The sequence below is a fragment of the Lycorma delicatula genome, chromosome 4, assembly GCF_047948215.1.
Source record: "Lycorma delicatula isolate Av1 chromosome 4, ASM4794821v1, whole genome shotgun sequence".
Lineage (NCBI taxonomy): Eukaryota > Metazoa > Arthropoda > Insecta > Hemiptera > Fulgoridae > Lycorma > Lycorma delicatula.
Window position 1 is genome coordinate 84,443,443 of NC_134458.1, and position 15,447 is coordinate 84,458,889.

The window sequence follows — 15,447 nt, forward strand, 5'->3', positions numbered from 1 at the left end:
GAACCCTCTTCTTATTTGCCTGGATGTCTTCAGTTGAGTCAAATCTGTTTTCTTTCAGCGAAAATTTTAATTTAGGAAACATGGTAGAAGTTGGCAGAAGCTAAATCACGATTAGGGGGGTTACAGAAGCACAGGAATTTGGCCAAATATTCCGTGATCGAGAGCGCTTGATGAGTCGGTGCGTTATCGTGGTGGAGGACCCAATTCTTACTCGCCACAGTTAGGCCTTTTCTTCTGGACATTTTCGCGCAAACGCTGAAGGACACATTTATAGTATTTCTGGTTGACCGTTTGTCTCTTAGGGACAAATTCGGGATGTTCGTTATCCGTAGAATCGGAAGAAAACCACCAACATTGTCTTCACATTGGATCGACTTTGTTGCGATTTTTTCAGTCGTGGCGAACTCGGACTCTTCCACTGCGATGATAGTGCCTTTAATTTTGATTCATACCCATAGACTCACGATTTTCCGCGTGTAATTACCTTATTTAACAAATCTGGGTCAGTTTTGGCGCGATCAATCAGTTTTTTGAGACTTCAAGTCTGTGTAGTTTCTGCTGGACTGAAACAATGTCGGAATGAATTTCGCAGACATTTGACGCATGTCCAAATCTTCAGTTAAAATTGACTGAACTGCGTAGAAACTAACATTCAGCTCATCAGTCATTTCCCTAATTATTAGTCTACTGTCAGAGCGCACTACTCCGCGAACTTTCACAATGTTTTCGTTGGTTTTTGAAGTTGAAGGCCGGCCGGATAGGGAGTCGTCATCGACTGATTCGCCGCAATTTTTGAATATGTTGAACCGGATAAAAACATTTGACCGTCTCAGATATTTATCCTTGAAAGCTGTTTTTAAGAGTTCATAAGTCTCTGAAGCTGATTTCCCGGTTTTCAAACAAAATTTGATGCAAAATTGTTTTATAATTTCATCCATTTCGTGAAATCAATAGTTCGCAGTTTTTTGAAATCATAATCATAATTATAATTTATTATTGAAATCAATAATCCTCACTCACCAGCATGCCAGTTTACTGAACAAAGATATCAGATTGATCTTTTCAGGACAAAAAGCTTCCCATTTCACACTTGCAGACAAACCTATCCCTCCTGTTGAGCTGTTGTGGCACCTGCCTTAAAACTTTCCAATTACTCTTCGTATATAGCTTAAAAACGAAAAGAAAAATCTTTAGTATTTTTTGTTAATATTAATTGTATGTTTAGCTAATTTAAATTTGCACATTTGCTCCTTCATAAGTGAAAATTAATTTAATTTTACCTTTGTACATATTGGGATACTTAGTAGTAGTTTTAAAGATACATTATTTCAGGTAATTTTTTTTAGGAATTGTGTTGAAAATATTATCTTTTAGTTCCTGTTTTTTTATTTGTCTTAGTTAATTAATATCTTTTATATTGAGGTGTTGGTTGAGCTTCCCAATTGAGCACAATGTGTACATCGCTTCATATCTGTGATTGCTTAGAAAATTGATTTCAAACTTTTTCCAACCGGTGCTTTCTTTAAGAGAATTTTTTCATTAGTACCACTTTTCCATAAGGTTATGTGAAATTAAAGAAAAAAATATTAACTGTGAACTTATTTTTTAACAACACAATTACAAACAGTATAGAGTAGGTTACAAGTATTAATTTTGAGGTCAGACATATCTGTACCTAAAATACCTGTTAGTGATTGCACCTTTACTGGAGAACTAAAGGTTTAAAAACAAAAACATGTTTTAATCTTTAATACATGTTCACTTTGTGATACATAATTATGTTTCATTTGGAGAAGTCTTTTAACTTAGAATTGTTTGAAGATCAGCTGCTGTTGATTTATTTATTAAAATTATGCAAGATAGGATGTACAGAGCTGCCCATTTATTCACAAGAATTTGTCTTTCTGTGCGAAAGGTTAGCAGTTTAAGTCAGAAAAATAATATTCTATTGCAGTTCCACAGCAGTATATAACTACTATAGTTTCACTAGTTTCACAGTGTATTTTGTAGCTACCACTTTATTGTTCAGTTCTAATTGACAGCTCATTTTGGCTTGGTGATCTGGATATGTAACAAGCAACAGCTACTCTTGCTAAATAAACTATGGATGCAGCTTCTTGTGCACCCTGATTTAACAATGCTCCACAAGATATTCAAAGACTTTGGGAATATCATACATATCAAGATCTAACGCTATTTAGTTTTATGGATGATTGCAGATACTTTGAAAAAAGTATTTCAGCACAATACGTTACAATGGAGTAACACACATGCCACAAGTGCAATAGTGGATGAAATGACAAGGGTATAGATAACAATCTGTGCTTTAATGAATTTACATAAAAGTATTTGGAATTGCTTATCGTGAATTTTTGGAGATAGTAAATCAAGTAATTATACCAAAAGAAAAGCATAAAATTGTTTTTTTCTTTTCTATTTTTTTTTTCTATGTTTTTTTTCTTTTTCTATTTATTATAGTTGAAAAATAATGATACATGAAAAAAGGTTCCTAAGATTTCTTTTTTGAACGGGATGTAATTTATGATGAAGTTTTATTGTAAAAAGATTATTGTATGTTTAAATAAACCAAAAAAAGTTAAAAAAAAAATTCAAAAGATTGTATTTTTAAAAAATGTTTCTGCTCCCCACCTCCAAAATCACCTTCCAAGAGATTTTTTTTTCTATGTTCACTATGTTAAGTGGAAGAAACAAAAAAAATTCCTATGAAAAATATACAACCAATAAAAAGTTGCGGGTGGGGAGGTGAATTATGATGAAAATTTATTGTAATATTATTACTAAAAGTTAAAAAAAAAAAATGTTATAAAAATTAAAAAAAAACAATATTTTAAACTTTGATCGGTTCTGTTATCCCCAATATTGCCCTCAAAAGTATTTTTTTTGGGGTCAGTTGCACCACTACCATGCCTAGGATATTAAAAAAAATTAGTTAAATATGCAATAAATAAACACACAACTTTTTTCAATCTTTGTGGAAGGGGGAATTTTTGGAAAAATAAAAAAAAAATAAAAGTGAGATAAGCATGCATGCACATACCAAAGCTTAATATAAAGTGTGGTTATGTTTTCAAAATTTTGAAAAAATTGACCCAAAAAACATTTTACCCCCTGGAGATACTGACCTCGAAGTTTTACCAACACTGTCACATTTACACAAATCTCTGTACAAAATTACATTAAAATTCATTTTAAGCTTCAAATATGCCGACACAGGTACGTACATAAGAACATTACCTTCAATTTTTTTTTTTTGGGGTCCCGTGGTCATGAAATGCAAAAAACCCATACCCTAGTTTTTGACTGATTACCATACTTTCCTTGTTGCAGCATATTGCTAGAAGTATGATGCCAGGAAAGTAAAAAGACACATTTCTCATTTAGATGAGTTTTTTAATAAAATAATTTTGAAAATTATAATTTTTATTTTGTTAAAATTAGCCTATAATATTTCTGCAGTAAAAATTATTGCAATAAGATAATAAATAAATAATAGAAAGATTATTTGTTTTATACAGTTAGTGTAGTTAGTGGAGATTTCGTTACTTAGTAGAAATGCAAATAATGCATTGAATCATGATAAAAAGGGGTAAATTATTTGTAGCTTTACATTATGTTTCTATGTTGTTGTGATGTTGATATTTGTTGGTTGTGATGTATGTAACATTGCTAATGTGTGAACCACTGGCCAGAGTTGCTTTCTCTGAGGGGAATGATGCTCTTTGTAGAGCATTATTACTAGTGTATAAACTACAGCCAGGCTGCTTGATGATAGACCGGTTGTATAGATGGCCAGTCTGTATGGACAAATCCCTACTGAGTGAAGATATTTTTGTAGGATGAATTTCACCTTTAAGATGAGCTTAGATTGGTGATTTGCAACTAGTATTCAGCTTCATAACAGCAATGGAAAACCATTCCATTTCTTACTTTCTCAAGTAAGCTTTGCATAAGAATTTGTTTTTCAGAGAATAGGTTTAGCATTTTTTCGGGAATGAGTTGTACCTCATGCAGGTTACCTAGATTTGTCTTGTCATGGCCCCTATAGAGATTTGGAGACCGAAAAAATGTTAAAACTGTGTCGATAAGATTATCAATGATCAGTTGTTACTGCAGGCAATCATTCTGTAATGCTGTTGCAACATGGACTCAAGTCCACAAAAATATTGCTACTCTTCAGTCTATATTTGTATTTTTTGGTTTTTAATGATCTAATAAACTGTGCTGTTTATCAGCAAATGGTATTGTCATGGGTCGTGGATGTAGATGGATAGAGACCTGATCGACTGATTGATATGCTGTTCCAGAGGTTTCCAGTTAGTTATCTTCTTTAGCTGTATTGATTTAGTACCTGAAAACAGTAGTGTCATCCTTGTTTGTATAGTGGCTATACCCATAGCTTATTACATTTCTGGATTGCAGCCAGGATTTATTGGTATTGTACTTGACAAAGATGGTGATGGGGACAGTGTCTGTATTGAGGACTGTTAGTAATAAAATATATCTGACCTAGCCCCATCTCAAATTACTTGTTTTCAAAATGGGAAGGCATATGCTAACCGAACAAATGTGTGAGACCTGGGAGGAATAGTTATTGGATTTTACTTGATATTAACGAGGTTTGTCGAAGCAGTATATATTTAAGTAGAAAATAATATGTATAATTAAGAAATATGTCAGTGTTCTGTTGACAAATTCTCTAGTCAGCGTTATTTTATTTTATTTTTCTATATACTTTATTTTATTTTTTCTATATATTTTATAATCATTGTTTTTATTCCCAAATGTCTGGAGAACTGGTATGAAGGGAAATTAATTAGGAGAAATAACACAAAAAAGCAGTTTGATGACCATTTATATACTTTACATGACATTTATTTTACGAGGAATGTAATTAAATGGTATATACTGAAAAAGAAAAAAAATTAAATTCAAAACAGTGCTAAATTGTGTGGTATTAGCAATTGTAGAATGTCTCAGAATTGACAAGCAATTACCTGAAAATTGCCAGTAGAGGTATAAATTATTTTGGACACTTGCTTGAAAAGTTTTTGATTTCTTTTTAAGTTTATGTTTGAGACTTATTTTCATCTGATCTCTGTTGTGTAATTTTAGGTTGCTTCTCAGTATTAATTATGTTTAACTTTCAGCTTCTTTAAAAAAACTCAAGGTTGAACAACAAATGTAATAAATTAATTGTAATTAGTTAATAATTTCTGTTTGATAGCTATAAATATCTATTTTGTTTATTACTGTTTTCTTTTTTGAATAGTAACTTATATTAGTGTTATTTTAAAAATAAATTATTGTACAATTGATAAGTATATCTGTTTTTTTCAGGGTGATAAAAACAATGGATTTGATGTACTGTACCACAATATGAAATATGGGTTGGTTGCCAGTAAAGAGTTGGCAGATTTCCTCAGAGAGAGGTTAGTTTTATTTTAATTAATTTTATATTTATTTAGTTGTACAACCATATGTTGGTCCCCTTAGACAAAAAAATCTAATGATTTAATAAAAAGTAAGCAAACTATTGTATTTCTAAGTAAAACTTGATGTAAACTTTGCAGAAATATGTCTGGACAGTAATATATAAAAATATAAACTGAAACATTAATTCTTGCTCTATATTTTCAAAATTTTATGCAAACTTCTGTAAAAAATTTTATTTAATACTTTTTTCTATGAAAAAGATTGAGCTAGCAAAACTTTAGGAGGGCAGTGTCGGACAACCTTGCACACAGCCTGATTAATTAAAACAGCTTTTTCACTTCTTTAGTAGTATGCCTTATTATAGGTGTGTTCTTATGTAAGTTTTTTATTGCTCTATTTTAAGTGAAAAAGAAACTCTTTATGCTGAAAAAAGGTCCATATTAAATTTCTTTTGATGTCAGAAGCTTTGGCAGTATTCAGAAAAACAATAAATTATGAAAGATTATTTTTTTCCTTTTCACAGTAATTTTCAATTAGTTTCAAAGTTATAGTGCAAAACTAAGAGAAAAAATGTAATTTTAATTTTTTATTATTTTATTCCTTTTATTTTCGAAAATTAAATCGTTGAAGGTACATCTAAATACACCCAAAAATGCAACACAGTGTGGCTACTAGCTCTTATAACTATTCAAATTTGTTTTAGATTGGTCTGTTATTTTTTATTTTTATTGTATTGTAGTGCATAGATAGAAGAAAACTAAGTATATGTAACTAATATAAACTAATTATATTAACTAGTATAGTTAATACAAGCTTATATCAAATAATTATGTATTATTTCTTTGAACTGTTACACCACTGGTAGTGTAAGTTGTTTATACTGCTCATTATGAACTTTGATTATTTTCTATATACTCTGTGTACTTATTTATTCTCACTTTGTCTTATGGCTGAGTTTTCTTTTAACCTGATCTTGTCTGCCCTTTTGTTTTGACCAGTTTTACAATTTTTCTTGTGATTTGTACTTATACAGTGCAATTATTTTATCATGCACATCATAATTTTATACATTATAATTTCACTATGGACTATAATATAGAGATACATTTGATTTGACTCATAGAATGTAGTTATGCACTACTGGTAATGCCTTACAGCAAGTGTTGGAAGTGTCCACCATTTTTCTGACGGCAGGTCCGAACCCTTGGCACCATATTTTTTGACACTCTTCGTTGGAGATCAGGGCTAATGGAATTCATCTCTGCAGTAATGGCTTGCTCCAGGTCTTGTAGAGTTTGTGGGTTTGCTTGATATATATGTCCTTTCAAAACACCCCAGAGAAAAAGTCTGGTGACAATAAGTTAGGGGAATGAGGAGGATCACAGACCTTTTGAGATCATGTAGTCACCAAGCATTTCTTCCAAAAATTCCATGGTGTTTTTGGATGTATGTTGCCCCATCTTTTTGCAGGTAACAATAGTGTTCATGAGGCTGGAGAAGAGCTACAAATTGCATAATTATGTCTTGGTGTGCTGGACTGTCAAGGGTTTCATAAAAAATAAAAATAGAGTCCACTATTAGTCGTCGAAAAATTGCACAAATCACCTTCTGTGAGTGCAGCGGCAATTTATGTAAGATGTGTGGATTTTGTGTTGACCAGTATCTGTTGTTCTGACTATTGATGTAACTGCTTAATATAACTTTCAAAAATTGCTAAAAAGTGGTTACTCAGTGTCAGTGTGCTGAAGACAAATGATGTCAGTGTGCTGAAGACAAATGATGTGTGTGCAATAAAATGATCGCACTGAATAGTATGTTTGCCTGATAACTGTTTATAATTCTGTTGATGCTATGAGCAGTTATCCAGAGTCATGTAGACAGTACCGGTGAGAAAATTATGAAGAATAATAGTGATTAGTTCCTTTTCACAAAAGTATGTCTGACAAAATTAATATATGTACTTTAAATAAATAGTTTTAGATCGATGTGTAATTATTTAAAAAAAAGTAATAATAATTATTATAATAGTAATAATAATAATAATAATAATAATTATAATAAAGGTGACTTCTTACCTACACATTATAAAAACTTGACCATTTTCAGCATTTTTGCCATCATCAGGAATATATATGTAAAATTTTGCACAAAATTAATATTTTTATGTAAATACTCTGATAATTAGTATGGTAGTATGTGTAACTCCAAGGTACACTTATAGTAATAAGTAAATCAGTGTGTTACAAATTCACCCATGAATTCTCTGACCATGAATTTCTTCGTAATTTGTAATGTACCTTGCTAAGTGAACTATACACTAGTGGGAATTATTATATACTGTAACAAGACTGGTGTAGTGTACCTGACTGACAGATTTCTGCCACTTAAGAAGAAAGTAGAAGAAAATATAATAATGAGAGGAATCCAGAAAGGGACTAAAAGAAACCCTTTTAGTAACAGTAACAGGTCCGTTTAACAATGGTTCTTTGTAATACTGCCTACTTAAACCTGAACAGATGTTAGTTCCATGAGAAGAGTTACGGACCTTTGGAATCTCACGGGAAAATATGAAGGCGGATGATCATTCTCACGCTTCAAGTTGGGTTCGGTCTGGCAGGTAAAGAGGGTGGGAATGTAAATACTCTAGGGATGAACAGTTAAAAATGAGTTCTATGAACCAGTCTAAGCGAGATGTTATGATGTCAATCTGCAAGATGTGAGTCTACAAGGTCAGGTCTGCGAGATGTCAGTCAGTGAGAGTATTCTGTGAGGAGGTCAGTGAAGGAGACTTCTAGTTTAGGTTTGATGCAATTGTGGTGACGTTGTAAGTAATTCCAGTACACGAAAACAAGAAATGGTGTAGTGAGTTACTGTAAGACTATAAGTGAAAGAGATAATGTACTAAATTTAATTCATAAATTGTTAGGATAGTTTTATTTGTGAACAACAAAGGTATTTGCAGTGAAATAATGTTATACTTCTCTTATCTATTTTACTATTGCTTGTTAATACAAGACTGGTGGTTAAAAGTGTTAAGACTAGCAAACATGTTTATGTCTTTTGTCAATGGGACTGAATTCTGGTTGTCATTATTTATGTACCTGTGAATAAACCCTGACAATTACTTTAAATTCTGTTTTGTATGTAATTACTGTTATTATTGACATTATGTCTTATTATTGTTGTTGTTGTGTTTGTGATTACTATGATCATTATTTGTTTATTTATTAGTCATTATTCTAATTATTATTGTGAGTTGTTTATTATTATTATTGTCATTATTATTGATTTGTCTGTGTTTTACTTATGTACTTAAACCAATAAATTGTTATTCTATAAACATTTTCAATTGTCAATCTTTCAATATCCTGATCGAGCCGCGAACACGCAACAATACTTTTATGGTGTTGTCTGATCTTTGTGTAACATTTGATGGCTATTTTTGTCAGTGTCAGTTTAATTTTAAAGTAGATGTAGTGTGTATAATTTCACACCATTATAGACACCTTGCTAACATCTGATATGATATGGACATTATATGGACATTAGATTTAAAGCTTATTCCTTCCTAGATATCTTCAACTGTATATATTATGTACTTTTACAGTCATATTTTCCCCATTATGATACTACTCCATAGTAATATGATTAATAATTCAACTTTAAAAAAAAAAAGTTTGATTCCAAGAAAACTTTCACATCCATTATATTCTAGAGTCTAATTTTTCCAGTACAGAAGCATATCAACACCTGAAGTCGAAATGATTTTGAACATTCATATTGTTCAGATCCCCCGATATATATTTGAAAAGACCCAAAATAATGCAATATTTAATTATTTTTCAAAACGTTGTATCTACCTTGTGAAAAAATCAAAAAACCGATTGCTATCCAAGTGATTTAGGTTACCTTGATCGCAAGGGCCCCTTATCCCTTTCAGTTAACAAAAATTAAAATACTACATTTGAACAGTTCTTTTTCCAAATGAGCTCCACCTTCAGAAAAAGTAAAAAGAAAAAAATACTATCCAGCAGGTTTAGTTCTTATGTCCCAACAGCTTACCTGGAAAGGTCTCCAGTTCCAGTGAACGGGAGTGATGATGTGCAATATAAGAATTGAGACAAAAGTAACTTCTCATAATATCTCTCACTCCCACTCCAACAAGTGACCTACACGTGGTGCCCATGTTAAGCTGAGCAACTTACCAGAAGGTTTGGGTATCTGCCCCCAGCAGTAAGGTGAGTCAGTGAATAAATATATGCTGGGGGTTGAGGAATTCTTCCTCAGTGTAATACTGCTAGCAGATTGTCAATTCTCATGTCAGGAAGTAGGTGAGAAGTCGCAGATCTGACTACTGAAGCAGTGTTTTATTTAGTTTTATTTAGCAGTGTAGTTATCAGTCTACAGCATCATAATTGGATGCTGTAGACTGATAACCTACAAACTTTAAATTATCATTATTAAAAGCAAAAATAAAGAGTGAATTGGACTGGAGTTCAGGTGCAAATATGGAAATGAATAAAAGAAAATTTAAAGGTTTTTGGGACATGGAATGTACATGGTATACATGGGAAGGAGCAGGAACTGGTGGATGAACTGAAACTTACCAAGGTTAAATACTTAGCTCTGATGAAAACAAAGAAGAAGGGTCAAGGTTGTGAACTTTTGTGGGATGGATATACATTGATCTATTGTGGGGTGGAGTTGAAGTAATATGTATTATTCGTAATAAGGAAAAAGAAAATATAAAGTGATGAAAGTTTGTAAATGAGCGTATCATGGTTGTGGATATAATGGTTGCAGAAACTCTTATATCTATGATAATTGCATATGCTCTGTGTGATGAAAGGATCAGGTTAAAGGGTTACTAACAAGGATATCTTCCATGAAAGTCTCCAGAAAACAGTTAATAAGATGAAGAAGAAGTTATGATATTGGGCTACTTAAATCTTGTGTGAGTAATGATCCACTATTGAACCAAATGGAGAGAGTGAGTTAAATGATAGTGGTGAAAGGCTGCTGAGATTTTGGATTCCTAATGACATTGTCATTACAAATACTAGGTTTGTGCATAAAGATATTGATCACTTTACTCAAGTGGTGCCATCTAGGAATGAAAAATCTATTATTGATTGTATAAGTTTAGAAATAAGAGTCTATGCGGAGGTCCAAGATGTGAGAGTGAAGGGAGGCTCAAACACTGATGGTGATCATCATCTTCTGGTAATGATCAGAGATTTTAGGAGTAAGCTTTTTCATAAAGTTAAAAAAGCTGAGAGAAAAGCTGTGTACAAAATCAAAAACTGTGAACTGAAGAACCTGGAGGTTTGGGACCTTTTCAGCGAAGAATTGGAGAAGGAAATAAGTGCAGTGCCAGGTGTTTGGAATTTAGAATCACTAAAGGAAACATGGTCAAAATTTAAAATTTGAGTATTGAAAGCTGCTGAGAGGGCCTGTGGAAGAGCTAAAATAGGAACACCAGAGAAGAGAACAGCTTGGTGGACCATGGAAATTGAGCAGAGGTTAAAAAAAGGCAATTACTGTGGCACAAGTACTTAGCTTCAAAGGTGGCAGAAGATTATAACATCTATAAGAAACAAAGAAAACTGGTCAGAGAGATGGTGCAGGCATCCAGAAGAAAATTACTGAAGAAATTACTGGAAAGAAGAAGAAATTACTGTGGCACAAGTACTTAGCTTCAAAGGTGGCGGAAGATTATAACATCTATAAGAAACAAAGAAAACTGGTCAGAGAGATGGTGCAGGCATCCAGAAGAAAATGTTGGAAAGATTTCAGAAGGTTTATGATAGAGAATAGCAAGGAAAATCAGAAGTTATTCTACAAAATTTTTAAATCATGAGGATGGGTAAAGAGTGTCCACTGAACTTTGTAAAATCCAAACAGGGTGTTCACTTACAAAGGAAAAATATGTGGATAGAAGGAAAGAGTACTTCTCTGAGCTCCTTAAGGAGATGACCCTCAAGAGAACTTAATTGTGCCTCACATTGAAGGAGCAGTGAATGTATTGGTCACTGAGAATGACGTTAAGGAGAAAGAGGTCTGTGTGGTCCTAAAGCGAATGAAACTGGGGAAGGCAGCAGAATATGATGGCATCAATCCTGAAATGTTGAAGTTCATGGGAACTTTAGGAAAAAAATTATTAGTCAGAGTGATACAATTAGTCCGGTGTAACAAAAAGATACCAAAAGATTGGGATGTTTCAATTATAGTCCCTATTTTAAATAAAAGATGATAATTGGGAATGCCAGAATTATAGAGGTATATCTCTGCTGAGTGTAGTTGGAAAGGTTTATTCTAGAGTACTTGAAACAAGACTTCGAAGGCACATGGAACCCTTACTTGAGGAAACGCAAAGTGCTTTGTGGCCTAACAGGAGAACACAGAATTCATCTTTACACTCAGACAGATTTGTGAGAAGGGAATTGAGTATGACGAAAGTGTTTACCTCTGTTTCATTGATTTAATTAAAACTTTTGATAGAGTTCAATGGGAGGAACTCTGGTAAGTATTTAGAGTTTGAAGTGTTGATGAGAAATTTATTCAGGTCGTGCAGAGTTTCCATACAAACTGCAGGAATTATGTAAGGACAGCAAATGTATAGCTAGAGGAATTTATTACTATAGCAGGAGTTCAGTAGGAAGATATTTTATTGCCTTTGCTATTTGTCATACTTTTAGATGATGTGATGAAAAGCTATATGCAAAGAACAAAGAAATATTTTTTTTTGGAAATTTGAGATTGAAGTCTATTTATGCACCTGAACTTGTATTTACTGATGATTTGGTGCTTTTGTCTTGATCTGAAACAGGATTGCAGATGAATGTTAGCATATGGGTGGAGGAGTTGAGGAAGAAGAACATGGAGGTTAATGCACAGAAAACAAAAGCAATGGTGATATCCAAGGAAGAAGTGGTTAAAGTGGTGGAGATTGGGGGTAAACCATTGAAGGAGGTTAAAACTTTTACATACTTTAGTTCGGTGATTAGTAGTGATGAAGAGATTAAAAGTACATTGATGAAGAGATTAATAGCAGAGTGGCAGGCTTTATTAAGCTTTGAATGGAGGTTTTATTGGTAAGAAGGAAATCCAACAAGATACTAAGGTGGCAGTTTATAAATCAACTTTTCTGCTGACTGTTATATGTAGTTGTGAGTCGTAGGGCTTGTCTGAGAAGCACAAAAGCAGAATCCAGGCAAAGAGAAATAAAGTTTTTGAGAAGGATCCTGGCAAAGACAAGAAAGGACAGACCGCAGAATAACTTTATAAGGAATGTGTTGAATGTGATGCCCACAGTCGGGAGTGTGGAATTGCTACAACTTAGGTGGCTCAAACATTTACTAAGAATGGAGGACGATAGATTGCCTAAGCAGGTGTGGGACCAGGACTGATGGATGGAGACCCAGAGGAAGATCAGGGAATTCATGGAGGGATGGGGCGCACACATTGATTCAAGCAAGAGGTGCCGGTCTCCGTGGCACGAGTGGTAGCGTCTCGGCCTTTCATCCGGAGGTCCCGGGTTCGAATCCCGGTCAGGCATGGCATTTTCACACACGCTACAAATCATTCAGCTTCATCCTCTGTAGAATGCATAATGGTGGATCCGGAGGTTAAATAAAAAAAAAAAAAAAAAAAAAAAAAAAAAAAAGAGGTGGACATTTTAATAAGTAAATCAGCTGGCGAGTTATAGACAGAAGCTCTTTGTTCCTCAACACCCACTGGGTAAAAGAGGATTTGGTGAAGTAGCTCCTGGTATATGATAAAAAGTATTAGATTAGTTTTTTGGAAATGTTTATGTTAACTCAGGCAGATGAATCACCAGATCAACAGCATTGGCATGCAGAAGGCTATGTCAAACCACTGCATTAAAGATACTTAAGGATATCCTTAGTCGATCATGGCGTGGGATGGACCTTTTTGTAAAAAATTTCAGATGTATAGCTTCCCCTTATTTGGATCTCCAGTAGGGGAATACAACAAGGTTTCATGCTTATGAAGAAGTAAGAATAAAGTATGGACACAAAAAGGGTAATTGTGCCAGGAGGGCTGGAAAAATCAAAAAGAAAACAGGAAATATGATAAGAATAGGAACATTGAATGTACTGACACTAATGCAAAAGGGTACGCTTGAAAACGCAAAACAGGAAATGATTAGAAATAAATTATACATACTTGGAATGAGTGAACTGAGATGGCGAGGAAATGGAAAAATGTAGATTGGCGACTTCCACTTGTACTACTCAGATGGTAAAAGAAGTGGTAGGAATGGAGTTGGTGTATTAATAAAAAAGAAACTAGTAGGAAAAGTAATTAAAGGTGGAATATGTTGATAATCACCTGATGATGATAAGGATAGAAGGTAGAGATAAAGATCTTATAATAATTCAAGTATAAATGCCAACACCACAATATACTAAAGAAGAAGTTGAGGAGTATTATGGAAAGCTGGAAAAGATACTAGAGATTGAAAGGAAAAAGGCATGTGTATTGATGATGGGAGACTGGAATGCTGTGGTTGGTGAAGGACAAGAAGCCAAAATAGTAGGAAAATATGGTTTAGGTAATAGAAACAAAAGAGGAGATAGATTAATTGAGTTTGTATGGAAAATGATATGGTAGTGCGAAACAATGTTTGCAAATTATAAAAGAAGGAGATATGCATGGGTATCGAGATTGGATGGAGGGAAGTATCAAATTGATTACATGCTCATACAACAAAGATATAAGAACTGTATGAAAAATGTAAAAGCTTGCCCAGGTGCAGATATAAACTCTTGTCACAACTTAATAGTAGCAGATATCAACTTGTAGCTCAAGAAAATGAGGGTTGATCAGAAACGAAGTACCTATGGTTTGGAAATACTGAGAAACAAAGAGATAGAAAAATTATTTATTACTTTAATTAATTTACATTAAGGTATATTTTATGAATAGATAATACTCATATTTTTAAATAAAATAATGGTAATTAAGAAATTTAGAAATAAATTCACTTTAATTTTAATATAAATTAATTTATACAATATAACCTATGTCAGTTATTGAATAATATATATATATATATATATATATATATATTGTTGCATGTTCTGCGGCTCGATCAGGATATTGATAGGTTGGCAATTTAGAATGTTTATATAATTAAATGTTATTGGTTTAAAATGTTCATAATTACAACCAGACAAATTAATAATAATAACAATGGTAATAAATGCAATAATGTTAATAATAATAATAAGTGATAATAATAAAACAATTAATGAACACAAATATTAATATAATAATTAGAATCACAATAATAATCAGGATAATAATAGTAAACGATAAAAATATTACATGACACTAACAACAAATCAAATAATTAATACATAACAAAGTACATGACATAATACATAATCAAAACAGTAAGCATGACATAAAAACAGAGTGTAATCAGCAAAGAATAACAATCAAAATATTACACATCAAATTGTGATAAATGTAATTATTAAATAATAAATACAGACTATACACAAGGCAGAGTTCAAAATAAATAATTGTTCGGAATTTATTCCAGATTGATAAATAGAAAACTAGACCCATTAACAAGAGAAACTGTTAATCTTAACCCTTTTTAACCACTAGTCTTGTATTAACAAACAATCATATAATGTTCACTTGCAAATACCTTTGCTGTCTACTGTAACAGTTTATGAATGAAGTAGTATATTGCATTATTTATTTAACTTATACACTTATAGTTTTACTGTAACTCACCAATAGTATTTCTGGTTTACTGGAATACAAGTATCAAACTGGATTCAAAACTCTTCTTGCTGGACTGATGTAGTAACGTCTTGCAGAACAGAACTGATTTTTAGCTGGTCTTCCAGAGCTATTTATACTGCTAGCTTATTTATCTGTCAAACCAGACCCAAGTCGAAGCACGAGAACAGTTACCCGAGGCTTTTGCTCCCATGAATTCCAAACCTGGTC

The 15,447-nt window shown here is 32.8% G+C and overlaps 1 protein-coding gene across 7 annotated transcripts in view; it reads left to right on the top strand.

The window, feature by feature from the left end:
- LOC142323613 (F-BAR domain only protein 2) overlaps positions 1–15,447 on the top strand; it is a 219,041-nt gene that overhangs the window by 42,837 nt on the left and 160,757 nt on the right. For all 7 annotated transcript variants that reach the window (XM_075363466.1, XM_075363467.1, XM_075363468.1 and 4 more), the window contains exon 2: positions 5,359–5,450. In XM_075363466.1, coding sequence (XP_075219581.1) covers positions 5,359–5,450 — 92 coding nt within the window. The remainder of the gene's footprint in view (positions 1–5,358; positions 5,451–15,447) is intronic.